This window comes from Balaenoptera musculus, chromosome 1, assembly GCF_009873245.2.
Source record: "Balaenoptera musculus isolate JJ_BM4_2016_0621 chromosome 1, mBalMus1.pri.v3, whole genome shotgun sequence".
Taxonomy (NCBI): Eukaryota; Metazoa; Chordata; class Mammalia; order Artiodactyla; family Balaenopteridae; genus Balaenoptera; species Balaenoptera musculus.
In genome coordinates, this window is record NC_045785.1 from 22,433,860 (window position 1) to 22,448,444 (window position 14,585).

General features: G+C 42.4%; 1 protein-coding gene across 9 annotated transcripts in view; it reads left to right on the plus strand.

The window, feature by feature from the left end:
• Positions 1-1,026: 1,026 nt before the first annotated feature.
• The window catches only part of GMEB1 (glucocorticoid modulatory element binding protein 1), a 30,505-nt gene continuing 16,946 nt past the window's right edge, over positions 1,027-14,585 (plus strand). Inside the window, exons 1-4 of one of the 9 annotated variants that reach the window (XM_036872401.1) lie at positions 1,094-1,110; positions 7,099-7,241; positions 7,431-7,588; positions 14,173-14,285. In XM_036872401.1, the coding sequence (XP_036728296.1) occupies positions 7,461-7,588; positions 14,173-14,285 (241 nt within the window). In that variant the 5' untranslated portion in view covers positions 1,094-1,110; positions 7,099-7,241; positions 7,431-7,460. The other 8 variants (XM_036872386.1, XM_036872411.1, XM_036872431.1 and 5 more) reach the window with 8 other exon arrangements.

Below are 14,585 nucleotides of genomic sequence, written 5' to 3' on the forward strand. Positions count from 1 at the left end.
AAGAACCTGTAAAACTTCCTGTCACCTCGTCATGACAGAGGGGACAGAGTTCAGAGATGTGACTCGTAGGAAGGGGCAAGATGGGGAAGCAATTCTCTCTCCCCTTCCAAAACAGTGCCTGCATACCACTACCTCATTCGTTCTTAATAACGGTAGCAACATCTGAGTGGTTATGACCATGTACTCTGCAGAAAGAAGGGCCTGAGTTTACATCCCGGCTATACCATTTACAAGTTTTGTGACCTTGAGGGATTAGTTAACTTCTCTTGGCCTCCTGTATTTTATCTGTAAAACGGGAGTGAAAAGAAGCTATTTAGTAGAGCTGCCAAGAAGATTATATGAGACAAAGGCATCTTCCCTAAGGTCTGGCCATAGAAAGGTCTTAATACTTGCTAATTACTATTACTGGCCCCAGGAACTTTCCTACGCATTTTCAAGGATCATTTCTTTTAACACTTAACAACAACCTACGTCCTAGGCGTAATAGGGGCTTAGAGCTGTTCAGTAACCCCCAAAGAATTTATAACTTGAACCCAGAACAAACCTCACAACCAGAAAAGGCTTGACAAACATGCATGGGTGAGAACGCAAAGGAGTTTTCTTACTGACTCTATACTGAACCAGACCTTTGATTTCAAAATGATAGTTGTATCATCACTTCTGAAGGTCTGATGAACGTAAGCTTCATAACCGGGTTTCAGGAAGTAAGAGGGGCAGAGTCCTCCAAGGGGAGTCCTGCCTTTGAGAGACATGCCTTTGCCCCCGATTGCGAATGAGGTGAGTCTTTAATTTAGGCCTCGTTTTCCTCACCCATAAAGTGGGGTTGCAAGAGTTATCAGGGTCCCTGGCGTCCCTCCCAACACTAATTTTCCAGGGCAGGAGATTCCTGCTCTGATAAAGGCCCCAAACCCTCCGGCTGAAGTTCATCCTCCGCGGGGCCGGCAATAGGGACGCGTCCCCTTTAAGGAGCCAACTCGCCGGCGGCGGCGGCCGGAAGTGTTGAAGCCGGGCCTGGCGGCGGCGGTGGCGGTAGCGGCCGTGGCGGCGTCTGCGCATGCTCCGTCGCCCGCCCGCCCTGGCCGCTCGCCGCCCGCCCGCCCGACGGAGACGGTGAGGAGGGGGAGGGGTGGGCGCGCGGGCGCGGGCGCGGGGTGGGGTGGGGGCGGGGGGGCGGGGCGCGGGGGCCGCGCGGCGGCCGGCGAGGGCGGGCGGGCGCGCAGGGGGCGGGGGGCTCCTGCCTCCGCGGGCGCCTCCCCACGCCCTGTGCGTGCCGCCGCCGCCGCCGGGGAGCGAGCGGACGGTCGCGGCGCCGCGGGGGGGTGGGGGGGACGCTGCCGCTGGGTCCGCCCGAGCAGCCGGGCCGCCCCCAGCGCGGCCGGCCGTGGCGCCCGGGTCCGGACCCCGGCCGAGAGCGGCTGGGGGCCGGCGAGCCTGGCATTGGGGGGCCCCGGAGCCTCGGACCGAGGGGCCCGGAAGTCCTCGGCCGAGGGACCAGGAGGGGCCGGAGCGACTCCGGACTGAGAGGCCCGGACGCCCAGGACACTGGGGAGGGGTCCGGGGATCCAGGGGTATCCCCATAGGCGGGATCCGGGGAGCACCAGGCCCTTTGATGAGGAGCTGGGGAGAGGCCTGGGTCGAGCTGGGGAGAGGCCTGGGTCGCGCTCAGGCTAGGGGATAGTGGTGAAAGTGGGGCGAAGGGTGAAGGAAGCCCGCTGCCCGCCCGGGAGTATCCCTCGGAGCCTTGGGGTGGGAAGCAAGAGCAGAGAGTGGGTTTTGCTGAAGAAGGGAGGGTCCACGCTTCACCCGGGGGCGCGTTAGAGGCCTCGGCCATTCAGTCCAGGGGGAAAGAAGCAGGTGCTTCCCCGAAGGTGTGGTGACAGGTCCGGTAGTGGGAGCAGGGGACAAGGAAGAAGAGCTCCAAGGGAAAATGAGCAGGCCCCTACCTTCCCCTAGATGAGGGGGCGGTAGGAAGACACCTCAGAGCCTCCAGAGGAAGGAATGAGAAGGGTCCAGATCTGTGAGGGAATAACAGAGAGCTGGGAGTACCTCCTGATATTATAGGTGGAGAGCAGGCTGATCTGGTCTGTCGGGGATGGGGAAACCCGTGTTTTTGAGGACCGGAGAGAAGATAATTGATGGGAAGAAGGCTAGAGTACCCTTGCTTTCTAAAATGACAGGGGAATTGGCCTGCTGTCTTCTAATTAAGGGGCAGGAGAGGTGAGGGCAGACTCTTACTTGAAGGTCCTGGAGTGTGAGCCACCCAGACTAAGGCACGTCAAGTCTTGACCTAGGGATCAAGGGAAGGCTTGGCCGTCTAAGGAGCAGGAGGAGGCCTGCATTCTCTTCTCAAGATGCGAGAAATTCAAAAACACTTACTAACAGACACAGCAGGGGCCTTAACTGGTGTCTGTTTAGGAGAACCAAGAAGTGTCATTTTCCTCCTTAACCTGGAGGATTAGGGAAAGGGAGGATCAGATAATTCTAGTCTCACAGAGGATTCTTTTCTCTCTTTGGGGGACTTCTTCATTAAATGGACTGACTCCCCTAATTTGTCAGCCTTTTATCAGTTATGTGTATTTAAATTAGTCTACTGACTTGATGACTTTTGTCATTAGTTGTTAGTCAACTACTTATTCATATTTACTTCAACAAACATATTGAATAGCCAACTTGTACTCAACTTCATTGGGTTAGTTTGGGCTGTATTTTGGTCTTGTCCTAAGCAGAAGTCTCCTCAACTATAGCACGGTGACCCTTCAAAAAACCCTTTTACTGGTCAAGCAGATTTGGAAAAGAATACAATAAAATTCCTAGTAATGAAAACTGAAATGATTGAAATTTAAAACTTAATTTAAAAAAAGAATAAACAATAGATTTGACACACTTGAAGAGAAAAATCATGAAAGGGAAGATAGATGTGAAAAAACAAAACATTCACGCACCCACAAAAAACCCTTTTATGCTACTGCTTCCCTAAACACCTACGTAGTGGTCACCAATATGTGACTTATCCCAAACTTCATTTGCTCTGGCTCTTTTCCTCACAGTGGTCCTATGTAGTGATCTTATTGGCTTCATTACATCTGGTAGCACCCTGGATCACCTAGTAAAAACGTGAGGAGGAATAAAGAAGGAAAAAAAAATCCAGGAGTTTTGGCCTCATGTAATAATAAAGTTTTAACTTGGAAATTTCTTAAAAATAGACCACACAGTCTACAAAAATTACAATGAAGTATGGAATAAATACATTTTGGAGTTAGAAATTTCAGGATATCTAGTATTTCTGTTAGTCCATTTCAGCTACCAACTCTGATGTTGCTATGATCATGTGACACTTGTGCTTACGTCTTGCCATGTTTTAAACAATTTTCAGGACACAAAGTGAATTTAATCCACAGTAAGTCAGATTATCATTTGTTTAGTTTTTTGAGAGTTTATGTGAGTAGTCGTGCTTACTTTCAAGGTGTCTTATTTGTCTTTGAAAATAGCTACAAATAATTCTTCCTTTTCACATAAGTTTGACATATTTTCTTCATGTGTGTTCTCCTAGAATTACAGAGTGTTGTGCGATTCCACAATGAATACTCTAAGGCCCCTTCCATGAAATACCCAAAGGGGCAACTCACTCATCTTGCCTTAGGAGTTTTGGTTGCTATAAACAAGAGCTACTTTTCAGTTTACACTCAGCTCAAAGAGATGACCTTGCAATTAGCCAGTGTAGTCTGTAGAGCTGGTTCGGGTTACTTGCTAGGAATATGGTATTTAGGATAATAAGAGATATTCAACCCAAACTTGCTTCTCTAAAGAATGTAAGAATTGCCATGTTGGATCAGACTTGTCTCTGACTGACACTGAGAGATATGTCGTGGATAATTATAATTATCTTCTCTGATAAACTCTCAGAAGGTTAGAGAAGCAGCCAGAACCTTCCTCTTGAGTTCCGAGGTGTGTGGGGGGTAAGGAGTAAACTATGAGTTCTTATTGAGGAAAGTATTAATCAAGAAGTTAGTCTACCACTTACTCAGAGTATTGTAGAGAGGACTCAACCTTAGGGTAGAAGGTTGAACTAGAAGCATCCTAATTCCGCTTCTCTAACCTATTAATTTACCTATGCTATTAATTTTTTAACATTTAAACCATTTTTTTGGAATAATAAATTCCCTACGATTGTTACATGCTGAAGTATTACATCTTTTAAATTCATTAAATATATAACAGAATAGTGCTTTACAACAAACAAATGTCCGACAGATGTTAGCTGTCATTATTTTAATTCACCCTACATTTTTATGGTTCAAACTTTGACGATATCTACTGGTTCAATTATTCTAGGATTTGATGGCATTTTATACTTCATCATATCCCTTTTGGTTTTTTCTAGACTCAAGGGTCCTAATCATTTAGCCTCTCTTGCTGGCAGCCAGCCACACCAATCCATTGATTCTCTAATCGCCACCCCGGGCAGTTTTAAACCTTCAATTTACGTAAGTTTAGATTGTATATTGTAGTATCTTGCAATTACTTTTTTCCTGTACTGTGTGACAGTGTCACACATCTCTTTCCCTTCTGTAGCTCCTTAAGAGCAGATAACATCCCTTTTCATATCCAGGGAGGCTAAGTCTGTGTCTGATGTGGAGTAGGGACTCAGTACATATTGAACTGGCCATAATGATGGGCAATAAGCAAGGCAGCTTAGCCTGAGCTGTCTAAGTAAATTTATATCCCCTCAGTTGAAGACGAGAAAATTCTAGAAGTCTTTTAGGGTAAAGTGAGTTTACTCATTGCACAAAAATTTATTACATACATGCTATGTGCCAGATTTTCTTAGGAAGTTTTAGGTAGGCAGTTTTGTAAATAGAAGTCTGATATTTGAAAACTATTTATTACACTCGGGAGTCCTGGGCACTAAGCTAGCACAGGGGAGCCTGTTGAAAAAGAAAAGCTATCCTTTCTCTGCCAGGATGTAGTCTGAGGGGGAGAGGCTGACAAAGGGGGTTGATGGTTGTGACAGGGCTGCTGCAGGCGCTGAGGAAGCAAGAAGACCCTCTCAGATCTAGTCAGGGGTGTCACAGATGGCCTCTCTGAGGAAGCGATGTTTTAAATAAGTCATAAAAGTTTAGCAGTGACTTGCCAAAAAGGAAAGAGAAGAGAATTCCCGGTAGAGCAAACAAGTGTGAAGGCTCAGGTGAGGAAATATGGCTTAGTTGAGAAATTGGAAAAAATGCAATGGCAGGAGCCCACAATGTGAGAGGAAGAACTGTGAGAAATGAGGCTAGCAGGGTGGGCAAGGGACAGAGTTGGTGGGTTTTGTAAGCCATGTTAGGGTCTTTGCACCTTAATAGCCGCAAAGGGAATGCACTGAAGGATTTTTAAGTGGGGGAAATGGCCTTTAGTGAGATGACTTTGTCTGCTCTGTAGATAATGAATTGGAGATCAAGACCAGAGATTAGGGTACTGATGAGAAGCAGCTGGAAAAATCCAGGTAACAGTGTGGTGGCTCAGAATATGATGATGGCAGCACAGATGGAGAGTGGGGGTTGGTTAAAAGAGATATATAGGTGATAGAATGGATAGGATTTGGTGGTTGGTTGGATTTAGAAAGAGAAGAGGAGTCAAAAATAGCTCCTTAGTTTCTGGCTTGAGAAAATGGGTGGAGGGTAGCACCATTTATTGAGGCAGGAAACATAGGAGCAGGTTTGAGAGGGAACAGGCTTTCAGTTTAAGGTGCCTACAAGATATTTTAAGAGGCTTTTAGATATAGGAGGTGTTGAATCCAGGAAAAAAGTTTGAATGTGAGAATCATAAAGGGCAGAAGTCTAAGTCACATATGAGGAATTTTAACTAGGTCAAACACAAACAAAAATTGATTGAACCAATGTATGTCAGTGCCTATGATGAGCAAGGCTGTGGGAGACAAGATTTTTATTTTTTATTTATTTTTTTTATTTTTAATTAAAAAAAATTTTTTTGGCTGTGCCATGGCATGAAAGAAGCAAGATTTTTAGATAAGCAGCACCTGTCCTCACAGAGAGTATAGTGTAGTCATGGAGGTAGATGTCTGTTCAGTTAACTGCAGTGCAAGGCACAGTGTGATAAGCACTAGAGGAGAGCTGCAAGCAAGTATTGGGGGACCTCAGAAAAGAAAATGGTTTGGCAGTGGCTTTGTGGAGGAGTGAGCTTTGAGCTGGACCTTGAAGGGAGAAGGAGATGAGGGAGAAAGGAGTTTTGGGCTTATGGAATAACAAAGGTAGAGAAACCTGAAAGTACATATTACACGTTCAGAAATCTGTGGGAGGTTGGTGTGGCTGGATCTTAAGATTCTTGGGATACTATAGTTGCAGATGAAACTGGGAAAATTTGGGGGCCAAATGAGGGAGATTTTGAGTGCCATGTTAAATGTGTGCATTATAGGCAAACAATTACTGTGGCAGAGCTGAAATGTGGATTCTGTCCTCTGAGTACTAGTTACATATTCAAACTTGCATCCATTGTCTGTCTAAGCACAGTTCAGCACAGTCCTAATCATCTTCAAGTACTCACATATCTAAGTAAATAGAGTGTTCTTATCCATATTCTCTTATGTGACTCTATCTTTTCAGCTGTGAAGACTAACAGCTGCAGAATAACTTGGGGCCCTCTGAGTTTTCATTAAGATTGAGATAATGCTTTGAGTTACTTTAGAGTCAAGGAGTTTGTGGTACTGGACAGTGGTTTCCCCAACAGCTCTGCAGGGGAGATGTCAGGCAAGACCCTATCTCCATTCAATATGAGGCAAAGAGGTATTAAGACGTTCCTGGAGGTCATGCAATTGGATTCAGCATTTATTAAAAAACCACACGATGCGAACCATCTTTCTTTTTCCCATACAACTTAGTTTAGTTAGCAGATACTTATTAGTATCTGCTTATTAGTATCTACTCACAAAGGACAGAGCACTTGATGAGGTATAATGGCTGGTTGCAAAGAAAATAGATGATTCTTACTTCCTAGGAGCTTAGTTTGGGATGGAACTAGTGGTGTGCTGTAAACCAGCTCTCTAGAAGAAAAAATATCCTGATTTGTAATGTTTGTCAATTTCTGTGGTGTATATTCTCCCAGCAACTGATTTCAAGCTACCAACTTGATGTCACTAAACTTGGAGTTGGGAAGCGATGTGCACAGTTGGTTCTCAGGAGCTGGTAGAGCTGGCTCTAGCATACCACTGGGTGAATCACACATACTAAGAAAACCTACAATAACAAGTGAGTACTAAGGCATTTCTGGAAAGATCAGAGCCTATGTCAGCCCCTTCTCACAGTTCCCATCTTTTTCAGAGGACCATGATCTGCAGGGTGCCCTGGGAATTAATAGTTATTATCTTGGTGTTCCTTTCCTATGGTTGCCATCTTTTCAAACCAGACAGAGTTACTGGTGCTACTTGTTTCTGACAGCAGCTCCAGCTATCTGACTTCATGTGAAAGATGGCTAATGCGGAAGTGAGTGTCCCAGTGGGGGATGTGGTTGTGGTACCCACTGAAGGAAATGAAGGGGAGAATGCTGAAGATACCAAAACCCAAGTGATCTTGCAGTTACAGCCTGTACAACAAGGGTAAGTGACTAGAGATTTGAATATTTTGAAAAATTTGGGAGGTTCAAAGAGTGAGGAAATTATAACTTTAAGGTGATTTAGCACAATGGAACATTCAACATAAAACTCTTAGAGCTAAGTTTTCATCTCTGTAATGTATTGTGTGCTATATTTGTCATTCAGTACTTATTACAACAGTTTGCTGTTTCCTTGTCTCTCTCCGTCTTCTCTACTGTGAGTTCCTTGGGGGTAAGTTACATGGTTCCCTCAGCTTACTTATCCACACTGTTTAGCACAAGGCCTTGGTACATGTTTACCAAAAGACAGTGTAGTTAGAGTCAGAGGAGAATAGGCAACTGTAAAAGTATTCCTACCAGAAGTTCTCTGGACCCTCGTGGATGGGCACATTACTAAGCTTAGTCTATCAAAAAAATATTTATCAACGACCTACCATTACACAACATATTTCAAAGGTGTTGAAAGAAATATAGCACATGGTTCCAACCATCATGGAGCTTGTAGTCTAGTTGTGCAAGGCAAAAATACATGTTTGTAAATAAAGAGATCACTTACATGGCAAAACCTAAGAAGTTCAGAGTGGCATGGTTAGGATGTGCTTTTGAATTCAGAGGATCACTATGAATTTGAAAGAAGAGATAAGATTTTTCGGTGGTCTTGAAAGTTAAATGGGAACTAGATCTACAGAGAGAAGCGGGGGGGTAGTTATTTAAAAAAAAATTTTTTTTTTATTTTTAAAGTTTTTTTTTTTCGTTTTGTCAAATACAGTTTTTTTTGTTTTTTTGTTTTTTTTGGCTTTGCCGCGTGGCACGTGGGATCTTAGTTCCCTGACTAGGGGAGGAACCCATGCCCCCTGCATTAGAAGCATGGAGTCTTAACCACTGGACTGCCAGGGAAGTCCCAGGGGGGTAGTTATTTTATTTTGGAGAATGTATAAAAGATTCTTCAAGGATCAGAAGTGTTCTTGGGCAAACATATACAGTTGGCCCTCTGTATCTGTAGGTTCCGCATCCACAGATTCAACCAACCTTGGATAAAAAATATTAAAAAAAGAAAAAAATCCAGAAAGTTTGAATAAGCAAAATTGAATTTGCCACATGAAAGCAACTATTTACATAACATTTACATTGTATTAGATATTATAAGTGATCTAGAGATGATTTAAAGTATGTGGGAGGGACTTCCCTGGTGGCTCAGTGGTTAAGAATCTACCTGCCAATGCAGGGGACACAGGTTCGCTCCCTGGTCCGAGAAGATCCCACATGCTGTGGAGCAGCTAAGCCCGTGCGCCACAACTACTGAGCCTGCACTCTAGAGGCTGCGAGCCACAACTACTGAAGCCCATGTGCCCTAGAGCTTGCGTGCTGCAACTACTTAGCCTGTGCTCTAGAGCTCGCGAGCCACAACTACTGAGCCCATGCGCCACAACTACTGAAGCCCGCTTGCTCTAGGGCCTGCGTGCCACAGCTACCTAGCCTGTGTGTGGCAACTACTGAAGCCCACGTGCCTAGAGCCCGTGCTCTGCAACAAGAGAAGCCACCGCAATGAGAAGCCTGTGCACCGCAATGAAGAGTAGCCCCTGCTCGCCACAACTAGAGAAAGCCTGTGCACAGCAATGAAGACCTAACACAGCCAAAAATAAAAAAAATTTTTTTAAATAAAAAAGTAAATAAATAAAGTATATGGGAGGATGTGAGTAGGTTATATACAAATATTCAGTACTATGCCATTTTATAAGGGACTTGGACATCTGTGGATTTTGGTATTTGCAGGGGTGTCCTAGAAGCAATCCCCCACTGATACCAAGGGACGGCTGTAATCCAATTCCAGTCTACTAAGTAATGTACCTTGCCTTAAAAATTTCTGGAGAAAAACAGTTAACCTATCTTGGTAATTTAAAAAGCTTTTTAGTATAGGAAATTTCAAATATACCCCAAAATAAAGAAAATATAATGAACCCCCATGTAAGCATCCATCACCCAGCTTCAACAGTTATCAACACATGGCCAGTCCTTTTTTTTTTTTTTCTCATGGCTAGTCTTATTTCATCTCTACATCCACCCACTCCTGAATTTTTTTGAAGCAAATCCCAGACATTAGTATGTATCTGTAAAAGATAAGGACTTTTTCTTTTTCTTTTTTAAAATATAAACATAGTTTGCTGACATTTCTGAATATTGTTAAGCATAAAGGAAATATTCTAAGGTCTATAAGGGTAAGTTGATATAAATAATGCCTAACATATAGCCTATAGAGTGGTTTAAATTTTTATTGGCACCAACAGATTATGCATGCTTACTCAAACTCATTTGTTTGGGAATTTTGTTTGATACACATACACATACTTGTAGTTGTTACCTTTTGAGGTAGGGTAACATCAGGAAGAATTAAAGGGCAGGTTCTTTAGTTCTCCGCAGCTTTATTTTCTTATGGAGTCATCATTTCTTCTGTCTTTCCTAAAGTACTCCAGTTGTCACTTGGCCTGTCCCTAGTAGAGACAGAAAAAACATCTCTGCTACTTAGAGACTTAATTCTTTTGAAGATTTGGTTCCACTTATTTTTCTGTTTGTCTTTTTTATTTTCCAAATGATATTGCCTTTTCTAGAAACCTCTCATTGCTTGCTTAGGTAGAGGGATCTTTGTACAACATATATTGACTCCCCACTCCACTGTTTACACTGAATTTTAGTGCATGAGCTAGTGAATAAACATTTTGAGGTATTGCATTTTTTTTTTTTTTGAGGTATTGCATTTTGAGATGCCTGTCGGTTGATTTTTTAGTTGTATTATTTTATTATTTGAATATTTTATTGCATTTTAGCCTCATTTTATAAAAATGAGCAGGGTACAAAAAACAGTGATTCTAGTGATAAGAAATACTGGTCTCATAATTTTAATACACTTGAGACAAAGATGGAAATCATCAGGTGTCAGTCTTCAGCCTCATCACACTTAACCTGCTTGGCTACAGTTCAAGTATGAAGGAGAGAAACAATCAAAGAGTATGTATGAATTGCTGGGAATAAATTGGTAAAGATTATATTCAAAAGGCAAGAAGTAATTAGGGATTTTATATAAGTATTTTTAGATTTCGGTATATAATTCCTCTTGCCCATCTTTTTAGCTTTTACATATATGACATTTTATACTTTCTCAAATATTCATCATATACACATTTTCAGGAATACATTGTGAAGCAAAAGTCGAGTGTCTGGTAACAGTCTCTTAATATGAATACATAGAACCTGACGCATTGTGTAAGATGATACTTTCATAATAATACTAGATTGGTTTTTTTCTTTTTATATATTTATTTTTGGCTGTGTTGAGTCTTCATTACTGCGCGCAGGCTTTCTCTAGTTGCGGCGAGCGGGGGCTACTCTTTGTTTTGGTGCGCAGGCTTCTCATTTCAGTGGCTTCTCTTGTTGTGGAGCATGGGCTCTAGGCGCGTGGGCTTCAGTAGTTGTGGCATGGAGGCTCAGTAGTTGCACGGGCTTAGTTGCTTCACGACATGTAGGATCTTTCCGGACCAGGGATCGAACCCGTGTCCCCTGTATTGGCAGGCGGATTCTTAACCACTGTGCCACCAGGGAAGTCCCTAGATTGGTTTTAAAATATGTCCACATTCAACTTTTTTTAAAAACATAGATACTGAGGTACTCAGGTACTAAGATACTAAGAAGACTTTTAATTCTGGGAGTTTTTCAACAGAGAAGGCTTGTTCAGCCTATGCTTTCTCTTTAAAAACAAAAAAAGATGGTTATTAACGTTTTCAAATAAAACCTTTAAAACATACTTAAAAAGTCCTCAGGAGGAGTGAAGGTACTAAGATTCCATCACCATTCTTGGCTTTCCAATTCATTTTGGATTCATAACAGAGTTTTTAACAATGAGATCAGGGACTGGTGATTTTAATATTACATAAATTTACTCAGTGTGCTGAGTGGAATAGTTCAATTTGAGGAGTAGTGACCTTACTTTCCTTATCATGCTCATATCCCTCCCTAGTAGTAAGTTTAAGGCCTTAGGAAGCTGTATAAACTCTTTCAGATCAGTAGGGTACGCCTTAGTTTATGTAATGATTCCACATTCAATTAATCAGAATATCTTTCCTTATCATTCAAGATAAAAAGAACTTAACTCTGTGGATTTTCAGTTTTCAGTGAATTAGAATACAATGATGTAGACTTAACTTTAAAACTCTAGTAAACATAATTTTACCTCACTTCGATGATTCATAAGGCATGTCGGTATCTCATAACGCCTTAACATTTTAAACATATTTTATAATTTTTTTACCATAATTGTAGTAGGTATAGAGAATTAGGCTAAATCCATCACTATCCTGAGTTGCTTTAGAAAGATTTTCCCTGATAAAATCTTGTTTGCCCATAAAAATATAGACTATTCCCTGACTTCCCACCCCAAGTGCAATTTTCCGGTTGTTGAAATTATGTATAGACAAGAATTTATTCTTTTAAAGGATTTTGCACATACTGGTCAAGTTAGAATGAGCTTACCAAATTTACTTGAAGCAGTGGTTTGTTTTTTTTTTTGGCCACGCTGCAGCTTGCCAGATCTTAGTTCCCTGGCCAGGGATCGAACCTGGGCCCCTGGCAGTGAGAGCGCCATGTCCTAACCACTGGACAACCACGGAATTCCAGAAGCAGCAGTCTCTCATGTGTATCACACTCCTCATTCATTTACCGGTCATTTATTGTGTGCTGTGCCATGTTCCAGTTAGCACACGACATGCCAGGTATACAAAATGAATAAAATGTAATCTCTGCTCTCAGGGACTTTTTTTTTTTTTTTTGCACGTGGCTTGCGGGATCTCAGCTCCCTAACCAGGGATTGAACCCGGGCCATGGTAGTGAAAGCCTGGAATCCTAACCACTAGGCCAGGGAACTCCTTCTCAGGGACCTTTTAGACTATGCCCAAGGAGAAAGAGAGACAGGTAAACAAGTATATAGTATGAAGTGTTATAGTTGTTGTGACAAAAGCCTAAAGTACAGTTGCATCACAAAGGAGGAAGTGGGTGATTATACTGGAGGATTGAGATGGAAGGAAAAGCATCATATAGGCTACTCATTAAAAAACAAAAGATGGGGAAGGATGTTCTGGGAAGAGGGAGAAGAGCAAAAATAGACGGTGTAAAAGAAGATGGCAGTTTTGGGAACTACAAATAGTTTGGTATGATTGGGGCTTGGATTTGGTGAGAGATGAAACCAGGGGCCAGATCTTGGAGGGACTTAAATATCATATTAAGGATTTGGGGCTTTATTTTAGCAGCAAGGAGAGGATTCTTGAAGGGTTTTGAGGAGGGCGTATTCAGGCTGCATCATCTCTAGTCTGAACTGGTCTCCTTGCATCTACCTGATCTTCTATATTCCTTCCAGAGTGACATGATCACTCTGGAAGGAATATAGAAGATCAGGTAGATGCAAGGAGACCAGTTCAGACTAGAGATGATGCAGCCTGAATTAAGGCGGTAGTGGTGGAAATAGACAGGGAGGATGGCTGGTGTTAAGGAGATGCATCTGGCAGGACTTGGTGACTGACTATGTGGGAGTTGAGGAGGAGGAAAAGGGAGAAATTCAGTGTAATTCCCAGGCTTCTGTTTTAGGCTACTGTGTGCTGGGTGGTGCCATTACAAGGATGGGGAATATAGGAAGAAGAGTAGTTTGGGAGGTGGGAGAGGAAAGAGAACTTGGTTATTTTAGACATAATGAATTCAATAAAGTCCTATGGAATATCCAAATGTATTTATTTATTTAGCAGTTAATCGTGTCCTGGTGTGAAATTCAGAAGGGAGGTCTGTGCTAGAGGTGTCACCATGCGGATGGCTAATCACTGATGCAAAGGAGATTATTCAGGCAGTGCTTTAGGGAAACAAGTGCAATAATTAACACGTTAGGTTTATTATGGAAATTGAACAAAGGATGTCAGTGTATCGTGTTAGGTGTTCTGAGCCCATTTCTTAGAAGGTAGAAACATTTTGGAGAGAGATTTTCCTTAAGTGGTACCTCTAGTTACTGCTAGTTACTTTGGGCATAATGGCTCTCTTACTTTTTTTTTTTTTTTTTAACTAGGTTCTGCTCATGTCTATAGTTTGATTATGGTGACTTAAAAAATGCTAAAGTGTAAAAATGACTAAAGTTCCTAGATTCCAACAAGGGACATCAACTTCTGTGGTCAGTAGGTTCTTCCTGGTTTGAACTAACAGTATTACTTTTTAGTCTTATTTGGATAAATCTATAATGTGACTTAATCTTATACTTGAAGCAGCACTTTATGTCATGAGCTTTTAAAGTTAGGGAAAAGTCTGGTGTAAAATAGTAGCAAGTGGCGCTGTAAATACAGTAGCAAGAGGAACTTTCCTTTGGGGTGAGGAAAGTTGTTGATTCATTTCCATGGTAGTAGCTGCTAAGCAGTCCCGGGCAGCTTAGAATTTAAATACACTGGGGCACTAGTCAAAGCACTAACATCGAGTTGTAGAGTATATTATTTTATTCCTTTTGAGAGAGATTAAAACAAATTTCTTAACCCCATGCTGTGAATATTAATTTTTTCATGATTTATGTAGTTTGTTTATCGATGGACACTTTTACAACAGGATTTATGAAGCCGGATCCGAGAACAACAGGGCAGTTGTGGCAGTAGAAACTCACACGATACACAAAATTGAAGAAGGGATTGGTAAGTCTTTTTGTTGTTCTAGTACTTTTTTTTTTTTGGCCATACCTCAAGGTATGCGGAACCCGTGCCCCCTGCAGTGGAGGTGGGGAGTCTTAACCACTGGACCACCAGGGAAACCCTGTTCTAGTACTTTCGACCTTAGGTTCCTTGGTTGAGATTTCTTGCCTTTTGTGCCTTATTTTTCCCCCCTACCCAGTGTGCCCTACCAGTGCTGTAGCCATCAATTTGATGATGGCACATCTAGAGACACCGCTGCCTAAGATGCTAGGGCTGTCCATTGATGTTTAATGTGAATTTGCT